The sequence below is a fragment of the Patella vulgata genome, chromosome 8 (assembly GCF_932274485.2).
Source record: "Patella vulgata chromosome 8, xgPatVulg1.2, whole genome shotgun sequence".
NCBI lineage: Eukaryota > Metazoa > Mollusca > Gastropoda > Patellidae > Patella > Patella vulgata.
The window spans coordinates 36506808-36523799 of NC_065886.2; the positions used below are offsets into that span (position 1 = coordinate 36506808).

General features: G+C 38.4%; 1 protein-coding gene across 3 annotated transcripts in view; it reads left to right on the plus strand.

Moving 5' to 3' along the window:
• Positions 1-16992, plus strand: part of LOC126830561 (gamma-aminobutyric acid receptor subunit alpha-2) — a 114875-nt gene that overhangs the window by 77541 nt on the left and 20342 nt on the right. For all 3 annotated transcript variants that reach the window (XM_050560961.2, XM_050560960.2, XM_050560962.2), the window contains exons 3-4: positions 13523-13623; positions 15006-15073. In XM_050560961.2, coding sequence (XP_050416918.2) covers positions 13523-13623; positions 15006-15073 — 169 coding nt within the window. The remainder of the gene's footprint in view (positions 1-13522; positions 13624-15005; positions 15074-16992) is intronic.

Genomic DNA, 16992 nt, shown 5'->3' on the forward strand with positions numbered 1-16992 from the left:
ACTTCCATTTCATTTACTAGATATCATTGAAACAATTTATTCAGAAGAATTTAAGGGGCGTGGTTGGTTGGTAAGATTTTTATCTTTTTGTCGACCTTTTTTGAAGATTTATAAGAGAAGTAACGAATTTGTTTCTATTGGTCTTGTTTTAAAATGATTCTTGTTTCAACAACAAAATATGTCGTATATTGATATAGGCCAGACGAGAATCAACACTTATATAAACGTTACCGATGTCTTTCTTAACTTCAACTAATTTATTCATTAAGTTATTTATCGCTACGGCGGCTCGATATATGAATCCTTTTCATTATATTGCACAGATGCTAAAATATTAATAATAGACAAACAGAACGCGGCTATTAGTCAATATTGACTTATAGATTCAAGTCGCTCCTATTATTCTTAAGTTTGCTGATCTGGGATGTTCATCAATGCAGCTATTGACGACAACATAAAGATGCAGACCTAGAAAAAATATATTCATATATTTATTTTATCCTGGACAAATATTTATACGGATTGATCATTAATCAACCTTTTTCCTGGCTTTTATACACCGATGTTTTGTAAGTCAGTTGTGTTTGTAAGAAACCACAAGAAATCGTTTTTGATCAGAAAAGTTTTCAGTGTTTTCAGATATATATATACGAACTGCAGTAACGTCATTCTCTATACAATGGCGATTACTAATGTACAAGATACGACACGTTTAGTCAGTTAGCGGGATCAAATCTTTGTGTAGGCCGTGACAAACCTTTCAATCGTTTGAAAAGGGAAGTGTGTCTGGTACTTTGAAGAAAACTCCGATACACACGTGTACACACCGGCGTTCACACAAAAGATAGCCCGATACATGGATTTCGAGGAAGAATATACTCTAGGACTCCGGTCAACTAACGTGCTCATCGCTGACACTGCGCACGTAAATGTCGTCTTCTTGTAGCTGTTAATGTTCCACACAGACAATGTGTTGCGTGGGAAGCTATTTTTGAAAGAATCTATCTTCAGGTCGGACAGGGAGGTCGGAATGTCCTCACGCCGCACTATACGTGTAGAATAAAGTAGGAGACCGAGGTTATGCTGGGGAAAGAAAGACTGAAGAAAATAACCAGAGAAAAAGAAAAACCGAGGCTAGCATAATCGAAGTAAAGGACTTTATCTTGCTTATAAACCGTCTATGTTTACATGTACGTACAATGAGAATATCCTAGAATTCCAGTAAGGAAAAACTGATATCATGTTTTCCTAAGAAAAATAAAAACTCTACCTTGGAAGAATAACCCGTTACAGGTTTAAAGAAGAACTTTCAGAAGAATAACCCCAAATTCCCCTGTATATATCCAAAGTCGCCCCCGACTTTCAGACTGCAAGTTATTCCGGGCATAGAATATGCCCCAAAGATCAAAGGGATTTACCGTTATAGGTTTATAAACCAGGGGAATGCTCACTAGTCCGCGGGTTCACTAGTCCGCGGGTTCACTGGTCCACCGATATCTACATGTATTATTAGGATTAGGGCTAGTGTTAGGTTTATTGATACCCATATTTATAGCATTTCTTATAGCGGCGGATTAGTGCACCCGCGGACTAGTGAACCCCTCTCATAACCACAAGGCTTAATTATGGGAAGGGGTAGGTATGGAAATGTTCTTCCCGATCTGTTTGATCTCCTCTCTCTGGTCGACTGTGATGCACATATATCAGTACAGCAAAACGTAGTTACCACGTCAAACGTATTCCTTCTATTAACTTACTTGTTATTTCTATCTGTGTTTCATGTTATAATTATGCATGACTTATAGAGTTTGATAGTTTGTAACAGTGTATGTTATAACTGTGTATTTATGCACACTAGAATATAAATCAGCATCTGTTACAGCATAATAACAGGTTACGACTCGATACTGTGACACCCTCATTCGTCGTCTGTCAAATAAACCTTACAATCCCTTTCAATAAAATAACAAAACCCGTACAAATATTTATAATATTTATTATAACTTAATGTCTAAAAACCTGCAAATTTGAGCAAAGTTTGACAGATGTTCGTCATCAATGCGCCAAATCCATTTTCCATCTTATAAATCTTAATTTTCTTGTAACAAAAATTAAACACCTTGTTTTTATAGTTATATTGGTATTGATTAGTATAAAATGTTTTTATTTTGGCGAAATGTCGTTATTTTACAGGAGAGGTATTTCACATTAAGCCGTTTTGGTACTTCGGTGAAATGTTATCTTACATGAAAGGTATTTCACATTAAGCTGATCTGGTATTTTAGTGAAATATCCTTATCTTACATGAAAGGTATTTCACATTAAGCCGTTCTGGTATTTTAGTGAAATGTCCTTATCTTGTATAAAAGGTATTTCACATTGAGCCGTTCTGGTATTTTGGTGAAATGTGCTTATCTTACAGGAAAGTTATTTCACATTAAGTCACATTTTAGCCCGTGGTACTAGTTCCATACACGGTGTATAATCGCCGCTCATGTCTTCTTCTCTTGTCCTCACATATGTAACCGAAATAAACCGTTGATGACCATGATCTCAAATTGACGAAGCTCGTGGAAACCACTGGACTGCCCAAGGCGTAGTAGAACTTTTTGCACGGACAAACAATGTCCACACAACCCAGCACATTTTTTTTCGAGTCTTTCGCAGAAGGACACTCGAGATCCCGATGAAACCCCAAGTGTTTATCTAGGTGTCCAGGGCCTACTGTGTGGCATGTTCATGTTGAGGATCGAACTACGATCTAAAGACGGATATATGTTTGTCCAATTCACGTACCAGGGGTAAACGATTCGATCAGTGTTAGTAAGCTCTAGATATTTTTTTAAATGTTTACGTGGAGAGAGAGAGAGAGAGAAATGGGGTTTAACGTCCACTCGACAAAACTAGGTCATTTCGGGACTAACATATGTTTTTAATTTTATTTCAATAATTCGCTTGCGCATATGGGTCTTTAGCAGTGGGAGGAAACCGGAGGGCCCGGAGAAAACCCATGAGGTTGGACAGGCGATCCTACTCCTTGTCACGTACAACCGGGGATTCGAAACCACGCCAGTCGACTCAATGACAGACTTTATGATACAGCGCGCGCACGCTAACCATTCAGCCATCCAACCCCCCATGTTTACGTGGACGACGAAGCTCACATATTGGTATTCAGTGTTAGTATGCTCTAGGTATTTTTGAAATGTTTCTAGAGACAACGAAGCCCACACAATGGTGTTCAGTGTTAGTACGCTCCAGACATGTTTTGAAATGTTTCCGTGGACGACGAACCTCACAGTAGGGTAGTCAGTGTTACTACGCTCCAGATATTCTTTGAAATAGTTCCATGGAAGACGATGCTCATATTATGGTAGTCAGTTGATGATCTAGTACTCAATCTATCTGGGGGTAAAGGGCAGATAACTGTTATTATATATTTGAATTACAATCTGATGTAAGGTGACAGCGGGAATATCAATCGACATGATAAATGTATTATATTCACGCGACAAGATCATAATCCACGTGCCAGTACCTCTACTACAGAATTCAACAACATTTCTATAACACAGGGGTAATTTCATTGTAGCTGTAGGGGTGCTTTCATAACACGATCCGCGTGATTGTCAACGATCATTCATCACCATTACACCCGGAAGCACTCAGCTTGTGTAAGTGATATGGTTTTAAGGTAATCATAGAGTAGTTGTCAATTACTCCTCGGGGCGTCGATTGGAAACACCAAAAAACAAGAAATGCACAAGTAGCACTATTATGCAACTTTATCCAGTACAAAAAGGCTATAGTTTGTAAATATATAGCATTTGATAATGTAAATGAAATGAAATGGGGTTTAAAATCCTACTGTACTGCACCGACTGGGCTAATGAAGACGCGGGCATACGTTTGCCCGGTTTGTCCGGTCAGCGACACTACGTTCTATCTTATATCGAATTCTAAAATTCCAACTATCAGGGGTTATTTTACGTTGTTCCTTGCAAACCCTCGGCCCTGCAGCACGGACAAAGGGGGGGGGGCACACTGGGAAATCTCGATTACCGTTCTTGGCCAACACCCAGATCGAACACAGGACCTCCGGGTTAGCGAGCCAAGGTCTTAAGATACTGGAAACTAATGGTTTAGTTATCGTGTTACCGGTGTATCTAAAAACCCATTCACACGATAACACAATTTAACTTCATACTTTTTTACATCGACTTGGATTGTGGAGACAGCATTTGTTACATCAACTTGATCATTTATTTGTATGATGACCGACACACGAGCGCCACTCATGAGGGTGTCTACATCTTCCTTTGTCGATCAGTTAGTTATGTCATTAATATTTTCCTGTCAATTTGTTTCTTGTGTTACTCCATTATTCAACATACACACGTCGGAGAATGTTGGACTGTAGGGACGGAAATCCTCAACATCTTCCATTAAATCTGTATGATTTTTTTTTTTTTGGGGGGGGGGGTGAAAACGAATGAACGGCGTTTGGTCGCAGGGACTTTTAACCCTGTCTAAAACACGGTGAAACTTGTAGTAAGTATACTTCAGTAATAACAATGACCCTTTATGATGTCTCACATGAACACGTATGTATAACGACCTCTAACATCAGTCACTGGACAGAACATAGACCAAATCGGCCATATTATACTATTTTAAGTTTTTCATCTTTCGAAATGGTTTATTATAAATTGTTCGGAGACGTTAGCTTTAATAAATTGAATAATGTCATGTTAGACATGGTTTTTATATTTTCAATAATATATAGTTATATACGTGGTTTTAACACAGTCAATTATATATAGTTGATGTCATGATATACGTGGTATTAATAAGTGGTATTATATAATTATGGTTCATGTTGTCCAATACCCGGTTTTAATAAGCTAAATACATATAATCCATGTCATGCTATACGTGGTTCTAATACATTATAGTGCATGACATGTTATAAGTTCAATGATATATAGTTCATGACATGTTTAAAAAGGGCATATAATATACAGTTCATGTCATGGAATACTCGGGTTTTGCTTTTTTTTAATGAGATTTAATACCATTATTACACAGCGAGAACTCTTACAGGTTGTAACATCTTACAGCTAATCATGCGCTTCACTTATATTCACAGATAAACTGACATTTTAGTTTCCGGTAGTACCACTTCTTCATTTTTTACACTGTCGATTCAAGCATTTGTATCTTTTGATTCCCATAAATGCTTCCCTTTGCAACTATTAACTGTAATCGCGTTAGGAGAACGTTATACAGCCGTTTCCAGATCAAAGGAGTAATTGTGTAATATCGAGGCGGACCAATAAGTGTAATTGAGTCGGAAAAAAGCAAATATTTTACACGTGTAAGTCGGGTGCCAGACAGAGGTGTTTTAAATGAATAACGTTTACAGTGTAGACATCCCTGGAGAACAAGAGTCGTTAAAGATACAAACGGTCTAAATTTAAAGATACAACCTATTGGTGTTGAGATCTAAAGTTGAAGATACAACCTGTTGAGTTCCGGTCTAAAGTTGAAGATACAACAAGTTGAGATCAGATCTAAAGTTAAAGATACAACCTGTTGAGTTCCGGTCTAATGTTAAAGATACAACATATTGAGTTCAGATCTAAAATTAAAAATACGACCTGTTGAGTTCAGATCTAAAGTTAAAGATACAACCTGTATAGTTCGTGTCTAGTGTTAAATATGCAACCTGTCGAGTTCAGGTCTAAATTTAAAGATACAACTTAATAATTGACACGCATAAATAGATAATAAATTACCTAGATTTGATTATAGCGACGTCTCTGGTCTCCTGGAAATGATTCATACAGAATCGCAAAACAAACTAAACAAGGAAACCAATTATGTTTAAAATCACACCCTGCACTTACTATTAAATTAATGTTCCTTTAGCTAAACATTATATTATACACATTCATTCCTTTACATACCGGGAGTTTGGGTGGCCGAATGGTTAACGCGTGCGAGTTGCATCATAAGGTCTTGCATTGAGTCAAGTGGAGTGGTTTCGATTCCCTGTTTGTACGTGACAAGGAATAGGTACGCCTGACCAACCGCGTGGGGTTTCGCCGATCCTCCGGTTTCCTCCCACCGCTAAAAACCCCTACGCACATTACTGAAATAAAATTGAACCATATGTTACTCCTGAAATGACCTTGTTTGTGGACGTTGAACCCCATTTCTCCCCCCCCCCTCTCTCTCTCCTTTACATCCCAGCAGTAAACACACTGAATTAGCAATATAGTGAGTACACTGCAACTTCGATGAAAGAAAGCATAGTGTTTAGAGCTTTTATTACTTGTTTGAATCACGCAACACTTCGGAAAAACTACAAAAGACTAGTTATCTTTAGACGTTATACAGTTCCTAACTAGATTTATCAAATGCTACAGAAACCGTGAACAGCAAAATGAGATTTCTGGGAAAGAAAAGAGATAGCTGGTTTGATCATGAGTGAAAACGATCCAACCATTTATGTACCGATAAATTAATGAGCCCGATAATGTCAGTCGTTTTTAATCCAATGCATCAACAATCCATATAAAGGGGGTTTTCGGTTTCTTTTCTGTTATCACGTCTGTGTTTTCTGCAAGAAAAGTTTTTTTCCGTTTTCGTCTTATCTTTTAAATATGTTAGACTGTTGAAGCAACCATTACACGATTGTTGTTCATTGGTGAACGAACCTGTCTGCATTGCCTAAGACGGGAATCTAAATCGCATAAACGGTAAAAAAAACAAAAAACAAAAGTCGATCGCGGGGGAGGAAAGTTTCTGATGTAAATTGCGAAACGTGTTAAAATCTGGTTCATAATTGTCAAATAAATCGAACAGTAATAAGACGTATGATATAATATATAGTAAAAGATAAATACATAAATAAAAAAAATACGTCAAGTTAAAAACAAAAATCACTTTTACATTTTTGATAAACAATATTTTATTCATAAATGAATGATGATGGAGAACAGGCATGGCCCTCTCTTATAATTCAATTTTAACATAAAAGATCTGTAAGGATAATCAAAATAGTGAAATTTACACGTTTAGTGAATTGACTTATATCCATGTGTACAATGTGCTTCATTACGATAATGATTAACAATTCCTGATCTTAAAGTCTTTTGGAAAATGTAAGTTCAAACATTGATTAATCAATCAGCGTTGGCGGTTATAGTGGTTTACCCACACCAAGAACTCGCCGTAACAGACCGTTTCATTGGTTAATCCTTCACTTCAACTATAACGCCGGTAATATAAAAACTCTTCCAGATCCTAGTGTAGTAAAGACAAGTAAAACTAAATTTTGAACTATAAAAAACAAAATGAATTAGGATCTGTGTTTTAAAATCAGATTAATAGTTTACAAACATTTTTAAAGATCAAATTTAGCAGTGACGCCGTTTATTAGGTCACAAATGGCTATAATCCGAGGTCCCGTGCACACATTGGCGTGCACGTAAAAGAACCCCCTCACAGTTGGATTTCGAAATAAGAGTTGGCCGTAGCACGGCAGTCCGGGCAAGGGTTCCCTAATAGCACACTGAACGGCGTCGTATTCCCGTCTTTATTAGCCCAGTTATTTCATTTCATGGTATTTGGTAAATGTATTTATGTCTACACGAGAACATAGAAAAATTGGTGTTTCTATTTTGATTCTTAACATTGTAAACCAATCAACAATCTAATGGTGTTTTCCCTGTTTTCAGTCATCCAAAATTTATTAAAGAAAAACAAAATCTGAATCACAACCATCTAGTACTAACTAGTTGCTCTAAAGTCTAGATTTAGTCAGAATAGTGTAGCATTGTGCAAATTGTTTAATAAACGTATCAAAGTGTTACTTGCATTTAGTAAAAACACGAATTATTAGTTAGTGATATTCTAGCTGCAAACGAACACCGAGCATTCGTTCGTTCGTTCCTGGAGTTTTACGTCCACTTCAACCAAGGGTGATATGTAGACAAGAGTGTTTCCTAAGAAACTTGCCAGAGGAAGCCACAAAAAAGACTTGATCTAGCTTATATGGATTAGACACACTGTCTTTGCAGGGAAGCGCCCAACGTATATATTTCCTCCAAAGAAGAGACTCCAGGTGTTAGAAAAGAAGAATGGAGAGCGTGCACAGTCTGGCCCGCTGTGCCATAAATGCTACAATCTTAGGTGTGGTTGGTAAATTTAGGTTTGACTGTCAGCCGGGCCCTAGGGCCCGCTGGCACCGAGCATGATCTCTTGATATCTGCTCGAAAATCAAAGTCCGTTTAGAATATTTTAACCACGTACAAATTGTTGTAGATATGTACCAAAGTGTTGCTTACAATTTGTAAAAAAACATGAATTGTGAGTTAGAGCGAACCCCGTGCACGATCTCTTTTGATGTATATCCGTTAACTTACTGTCAATACACGGTGACTTTGTTGACAGGTCGGGGTGTGAAGTAATGTAAGGCCGGTGATATTACTATCTTTAAACGGGTATTAAAACCTTCATCTATCACCCGCTAATCTAAAGACACTTCATTTACATTCACCACACGACCCTAGCCTCTCGACTCCAGATCTAATAAACTCTTCCATGATTTGTTTTTTATCGCACGTTGTGTGAGTTCACAGCTTGATAAAATAGTGTTAAATGGCGGGAAATTATTGCAGACAATTATCCGAAACTTGTCGCGGGATCGAGTTGTATAGCGTGATTTAGCTCTGACGTCATGGGTTATTAGGTAATACGCAAAATGAGCGTGAAATATTCAGCGTGAAAAGGGTCAATATATTATTCTGCTTTATTGATTCTAATGGCCCGGCGATTTAATCAAGACAGTTCAACTCCAATCTATTCCTGGATTTATGAAGATTTCGTATTCTGATTTAAAGCCTGCGAAACAAATCTATAGAGTGATAAAAACAAACAGTTTAATAATCCTGTCGTTATAGACCAACAAATTAAGGTTGTATTTTACGAATCAGCTTTCATAGAACAATTTATATGGATCTCCTTAAAGGGATGCGAATACAGAATTTGTTGATAATTCTTCGCCGTTTATTGTTACCGTTTGGACCTGTTTACAAAAGGTACCACGGCGGATTTGTAATACACAGTGCAGTCCCAACTCCCCAACCAAACAGAAGAGAAAAGTAATAGAAACAGCACTTTACAAAGGAATACAAGATGGTGAGAAAAAACTTGAACTAGTCACCTCATCACCGAACAACACCCCCCCCCCCCCAAGACACGGCCAGCAAAAGGTGGTATTAAAGAAACCATCCCGATTTTAACAGAGTCTCGGAAATAAAAAGTTCATGTACGTATGCCATTTAAGCGACACAATGTAGAGGAATGGTGTATTTACCTTGTCTCAAAACTTTGGCTCAAAATATTGAGTCGTTTATCCGGACACGTAATCCTTTATAAGATTTCTGGTCATTTTTTTCGTTGGGTGACCTGATAATCTCTTGTCGTTCCTTTAGAGGTCTATACAGTGCATGGCCCACATGCTGTACTTGATAACGAAAGGTAAATTTCACCTACTCGTTATTTTTGTGAAATAAATCTGGTTTTATTAGACACCGTATATTACAGCTTGGGACACCAGTCTTCATTTCCAGATGAAGTTGTTTCAAAACGTATCACGTATATTGAGTTAGCTGCTCGGTGCTAAGGTAGATGATTTTCAGCGCTTTTAACACAAAATTAAGCAGTTTTATTCTCCAAAATATAATCGAGATTGGCCCTTTAAACGGACACTGTGATGATGTCGCCATGTTTTATTTGACTTTTGTTCCTAGTTTGCTGCTTCTTGATTTTACCAATAATATACTATTCAAAAAAAGTAGGGGATATTTGATTTTTAAGTGTTATTAAAGTCACCTAATGAAACTGACGAAGAAACAAATGACAAAATGAAATGAAGTTCACATTCATCGATTTATTCCAAATGATCGTTAGACTAAGTAAGGCACAGACTGACCATTATAAGGGTAAAATGATACCCGGGGTCAAACAGCAAAGTTACCACAGCATCACAACCAAGTCAGTAACGGGTAAATCCTCCTCTGTTTGCCAAACAAGCATTGATCCGACGTGGCATACTCCTAATGAGACGTCTAAGGTCATTTTGGTCCACATTGTCCCATTCCTGTTGCAACGCAGCAGCAAGTTCTTGGACATTGGCAGGACGTTGTTGACGTTGACGTAACCTCTGTCCAAGCATGTCCCAGAAATGCTCGATGGGGGAGAGGTCGGGACTCAGTGCTGGCCAAGGTAATGTGGTGATGTTCTGTTGTTGGAGGTAACCTGTAACGATCCTGGCCCTGTGACATCTTGCGTTGTCATCCTGGAAGATGAAACGGCGGCCATGACGTCGTGCGAACGGCACAACATGGACTGCCAAGATGTTGTCCCGGTAGTACTGGCCTGTAACACGCCCTGTAACAACATGTAAAGCCGTTCTTCCAGCAACAGTGATGCCTCCCCACACCATAACAGAACCACCCCCAAATCGATCATGTCTGATGACGTTAACGTCTTGGAAGCGCTCGTTTCGACGACGCCACACCCTCCTACGTCTGTCCAAAAAATCAACAGTGAACCTTGACTCATCTGAAAACATCACATTGCTCCAGCGTCGATTATCCCAGTGTTGACGATCCCTACACCAACGACGTCTTGCCTGAATGTGATGATCTCTCAAACAAGGGATCACGCGAGGACGTCGGGCGCGAAGGTGACCCCTATGCAGTCGATTCCGAATCGTCTGGCCACTCACTCTCACACCAGTGTCTGTTTGAAGACGAGCGCTGATCTGATTTGCTGTGATGACACGATTTCTCAAGGCCAAGGTACGGATAAATCGATCCTGGGCTTGAGTTGTCGCCCTTGGTCGACCTGAGCGTGGTCTGTCCTGTACAAATTGTGTATCACGGTATCTGGACCATAGCCTGCTTATGACAGACTGAGAAACATTCATCGTCCGCGCCACAACCGCCTGTGTTGTGCCGATCTGTAGCATGCCAAGGGCACGTAACCTTTCATTTTGGGTAAGCCGACGCATATCAAAATTTGTTTTCTGGTCACTAAAACAATTAAACTGATGTTTCCACCCTGGAATTCAATGCCACAATGACTGTAACATTCAAAGTCAGAGTCGTGCAAATCTTGGGTTGGACCCCCATGATGATCCCAAGCATCACCTGCATTCCATGCGGTAGCTATTGGTACGTTTGGGCGTCACATGTAACTGGAAATGTTTCTTCTGTTAGGTTCTATAGTGACTTTTTTCGTAGTCATTTGCATATTTTAGTATTATGCCCCCAAAATCAAATATCCCCTACTTTTTTTGAATAGTATATAAGAGATAAATTTTTAACTCCCCATATTTTCAACATAATCCCTCGTGACATCAGTGAACTTGCTCCGACGTTTCTCCAGCATATTGTACCGGCCAGAAAACCACTATTTGTCACATGACCCTACAAACCCCTCCACAGCAATGATGACCTCATCATCCGCCCCAAATCTGTCGCCCAAGAGACCGAAAACTTTTGGGGAACCCCTGATAAGCAAATTAATGCTTACGATCTTTAGTACCCTATTAATACATATGTTCTGCTAAGCTCAATACAAACTACTGGGGGAATAGACATACTTAATGCACCTAAAGCACTTAGTGTGCCTGCGTTTTATGAAATTTGTAACGCTAAATAGATCAAATTCTGTGAATGTTGATTATGCTGTGGTATTGAATTACTTACGAGAGGTGTCCTGATTTAGGACTGATGGCCAGGTCATCCCTGCTGATGGGGTGGCGGGGGTGGGGGGGTTGTAGGGTCAACGGTTTTCTGACGGCTTAGATATGCTGGAGAAACGTTGGAAAAATTAGTGTATTAATGTCAAAGGCGATTATGTTGAAAAATAAGTATAACAATTTCCATGTAGATCGCATATTAATTAGGAAACCTCTCGTGTATCCTTTCCTCAAAATGGCTATATTCTTCAATGGCAATAAATGACCGGTCTCTTTAAACTTTAAACCATCCTTAAATCTTTACGTTGTGACAGAAGAATGCCTATTAAAACCATCTAAGTACATTTTACAGAGATTTACATTGTCACTAATTGGATTAAAACACATTATTTGTATTTAGAGAGCCATAAATGTCAACAGTTTGCTTGTGTGTTTACATTTTTTAGTAAGATTTATCTCTAACGGCGAAGTTCGTGATTGTCTCCGCAAGGTCATAAGCCTTTAACATTCATCATTATACTCGGCTTAGCTCAAATGTGTTTAAAACAAATTTTTTCCTCCTATATTCGTCAGGGTGGAGATTGGGGGGGGGGGGCTTAATGAGTGGAATTAGCCTAGGGCTTCTCTCTAAATCCGGCACTGTATCTAAATACCAGACACTATAGTACCTTCCACAATGAATACTCCACTTGACTTAGTCACCTACTGACCCTGCCTCGGTTAAAGCTTCTTCCCTAATTTTTAAAAGTTTTCCTTTTGTCAAGTAATTTATTTTGTAAGAAATATAAACTCTGACAGGGTTGGGGGTAACTTTACCTTTGAAAAACTTCCGTCGGTAAACAGGGCGAGAGAGATTCGGAACCTTTCAACTACCAGGAAGTTACAGCCGTTTAGCCATACATACTAAAACGCCATACTCATACACTTATAAAAAAACATTCTCATTAAATGTCATAAGCACACTTAATTGTCATTCAAACTAAAGATTCTCAAAACACCTACATATCAAACACACTGATACACACCAACAGGTCATACATACTAAAAGGCCATCCTCATTATAGGCCATAAACACACTAAAATATCATTCAAAATTAAGGGTCTCAACACACCTAAATATCAAACACACTGAAACATTTCAGCAGGTCATACATACTAAAAGGTCATTCACACAAAAAGATCACACACTCTAAAAGGTCCTTCACACTAGGTCATTCACACTATAAAAGGCTATACACGCCTAAATATCAAACACACTGAAACTCACCAACAATCCATACCTACTAAAAGGTCATTCACAATAAAAGGTCATTCATATTAAAACACATCAACATTTCATAAATATTAAAGGTCATACACACCAAAGGACATGCACATTAAAAACCCGTTCACACTAAAGGGTCATGCATACTAAAAGATCATTCAAACTAAAAGGCTATACACTCCAAAGGCCGTTCACGCTAAACGGCTATACAGAATTTTGATCTAAAAGTTATTCATATCGATCAAACCTAACGCACGTTATCGCATGCCAAAATTGCCTTTTTTTACGAATTTTGTGCCGCCATCTTATTTTCACTAAGACTTTTAGCCAATGCCTTAACGATATTTCATTTCTATCCACGAACTTTGAGCTCCGGGCAGCATCGAATAGCCCACATGTTATTATCCCTTGAGATATAGAAAATGATTCTAGACTTTAAATGAGGCTATAGATAATAGATTTTTTTTTTTTTATTTCAGATTTATCGATGGAAAGGAGAATCTTAAGAGAGAACAAGTCAGCCACCTATTGGACCAGCTATTACTTAACTATAACAAGCATGTGAGACCTGGTGGAGGAGGTAATTATGTCTGAAACACATTAAATATATATATTCAACTCTTACTGATCTGTCATCAATGTATCCATAGACACGGCTAGTTCGAGAATAATTGGCAAAGTAAATGGGAAGATATAGTATGGTTTATCGTCCTACTTTTCTGCATCAACTGGGATAATGAAAACGGGCAGCTGCAATTTCACCTATCCTGCGTCAAATGAAATGAGATGAAATGGGGTTTAACGTCCTACTGGTCTGCTCCGACTGGGCTAATGAAGACGGGTATATGCCATACAGTGTGTCATGGGGGGAAGTTTGGTCGGACAGCGGCGCTACGCCCTTCTTTTATATCGAATTCCAATCGCCAAAGGATCGTTTACGTGCACGGCAATGTGCACACGGGACTCGGATTTTCGTCCCATCCGAACAACAAGCCCTCCGTCCTGCACCACTGACAAGAAGAAACCACGCCTGGAAATCCCGATGAACTGTCTCGGCCAACACCAGGATCGAACCCGCGATGTCAAGGCTAGCGAGCCAGCGTCTTATTCACTTAGTCATCATGGTTCCCTGCGTCAAATGACAAATTACAGGGTTATTTTACATGTATAACAACGAGTGCACGGATGTATCTCGATTTCTTCCCATCTGAAGTTTTACAGGCGGTTTTGCTCAATTTATAGTCAGTTTGCCAAGGGCTAGTCTGGCTATAAACGTAACGATTACTATTTGCTGTACTTATTCCGTAAATCTAGAAATCAATGCGTGTAATTTAGTATTGCTAAAAATCCTAATAATATCAAGTCTCTTAAGCTTATATAAGCTGTCGGGTTTCCAATTTTTATCTCGTGAAATTCTCGAGGTGTGGTGTACAAATCATCCTTGATATATGAGAGAGAGAGATAGAGATAGAGAGAGGGAGAGAATATTTAACGTAAACTCCACACACCTATGTCGTTTCGGGTGATTCAGTTTTAATTCAATAATTCGATTGCGCATGTTGGTCTTCAATGACACCGGACGCAATGACATACCTTATGATTTCAAGCGCACGCGTAAGACCATTAGACTCTCTCCCCTTGGACATGGCCGTAATATTAAAATATTAACTACAAAAATTTTTTTTATATAAATTTGTCATACTGACTTTTTGCATGCCAATTTCTACTTTAGCCGATCCTTTGAGAATTTCGGGTGATTCAGTTTTAATTCAATAATTCGATTGCGCATGTTGGTCTTCAATGACACCGGACGCAATGACATACCTTATGATTTCAAGCGCACGCGTAAGACCATTAGACTCTCTCCCCTTGGACATGGCCGTAATATTAAAATATTAACTACAAAATTGTTTTTATATAAATTTGTCATACTGACTTTTTGCATGCCAATTTCTACTTTAGCCGATCCTTTGAGAATTTCTACAGACTTTGCTATAAGAAGTATGGGTCCTATCAGTGAAAGTGACATGGTAAGTGAAATATTTATATTTGTCATGGACTTAAGACATAATCTGTTATTCGACGTACTTCCCAGAAGGTTTCAAAGAATCAAACGTCTATCACCTATCTGTATGTGATCCATAGGGGATGTACATAAAACTGATTTTACCTATAAATAAAATACAACCTTATCATGGAAAAAATATTATCACCCTCAGCTAGACAATAAATGTAATTCATAATATCCTTAGACGCACATATTCATCAAGAATTCAAGCAATGGTGTAATTATATAAAGCGTTTGTTAAGCTGCACAACGAAATGAAATGAAATGGGGGTTTAACGTTCTACTGTTCTGCGCCGAATGGGCAAATAGGGACGGACATACACCATTTAGTGTCCTGTAAGGGACATTTTGCCCGAACAGCGGTCCGTCTTCATTAGCCCATTTCATTTTCGGCTTGTCATGGTTAGCTGCTGAGATAAGTGTAGTTGTAGTCGTTCGGATGGGACGTACAATGGGAGTCAATCCCTGTACACGTAGTGGAGCACGGAAACGAAATGTTAACCGTCGGACGTTAAAATAACCGTATGTTAGACGACACGGTCAGCTCCATTCCTCTCGTTTAAATGAAACAAATGATATAAGACATTTTAGCAAACGGTTTTCACCCGTTGATGGTTCAATGATTTCGCCGGAAATAATTGTCGTTTTGTAGAGTTTGTCCAGTCATAGATCTTAATGGAAAATAATCCGTCCTACTTTCTGGGTTAATCACATTTGTCTGTAGGAGATACGAGGTACCATTATAGACACTGTAACATATCGATGTGTTTACATCCAGTCACCAAACATGACAAATCAAATAGCCGTTCTTTCTACCCCTGTATCCATTTTAGTGCTGGTTAATCGCGCATCGTGTTATTAAATATGTATTGTATATTGACATATAACATAAAACATTATGTATAACGTAAAACATTATATATGTATGTGTGTACCCCGGTATATATGTTTTATATATTACTGGTTTGTGTTATATGTCAATATAGACGTTACCGAACCAGAACCCAACTAACTGAACCACCGTGACTCCCAAACGTAATATAATATAGTATGCTTCATTGTACGCGTGGATTCGAAATGACTAGATCACTGCCCGTGGTACCAAAGGTTCATACATATTATAGTGTTCACATGATCCGGTATCAGAGGTTCGTACATATTGTAGTCATTACATGATCTGGTATCAGAGGTTCGTATATATTGTAGACATTACATGATCTGGTATCAGAGGTTCGTATATATTGTAGAAATCACGTGATTTGGCATCGGCGGTTTGTACATATTGTAGAGATCGCATGCTCTGATATCAGAGGTTCGTGCTTATCGTAGAGACCAATCATATTGTAGAGATCGATCATCTGATCAGATGTTCGTCTTATTGTCGGGATCGCATGAACTGATGTCAGAGGTTCGTACTTATCGTAGAGACATATCATATTGTAGAGATCGATCACATGATTTGGTATCAGTTGTTCGTGATCTGGTATCAGAGGTTCGTACCTATTGTCGTGATCTGGTATTAGATATTTGTCATGATCTGGTATCAGATATTCGTACCTATTGTTGAGATTTGGTATCAGAGGTTCGTACCTATTGCAAAGATCGATCACAAGATAATCATGGATTTTGACAGACTATTTTGTTATTTGAGAACAAAAAATTTCCCTTCACGCGATTTAATCATAAAATGTTATAAATCGCTTGAATGTGTTGCGACAGGCGTAATGTATCATCCGGTTATTTTCAAATCGAACTTAGTAATCAATCGAATGTTCTGCAACTCCATGCAGTATAATTATTTATTATACCATATTACCGCCAGAATGAAGCGACTCGCTACATTAAGTAATAAAAAAAAATATGACGAAGGAAACTTTTATA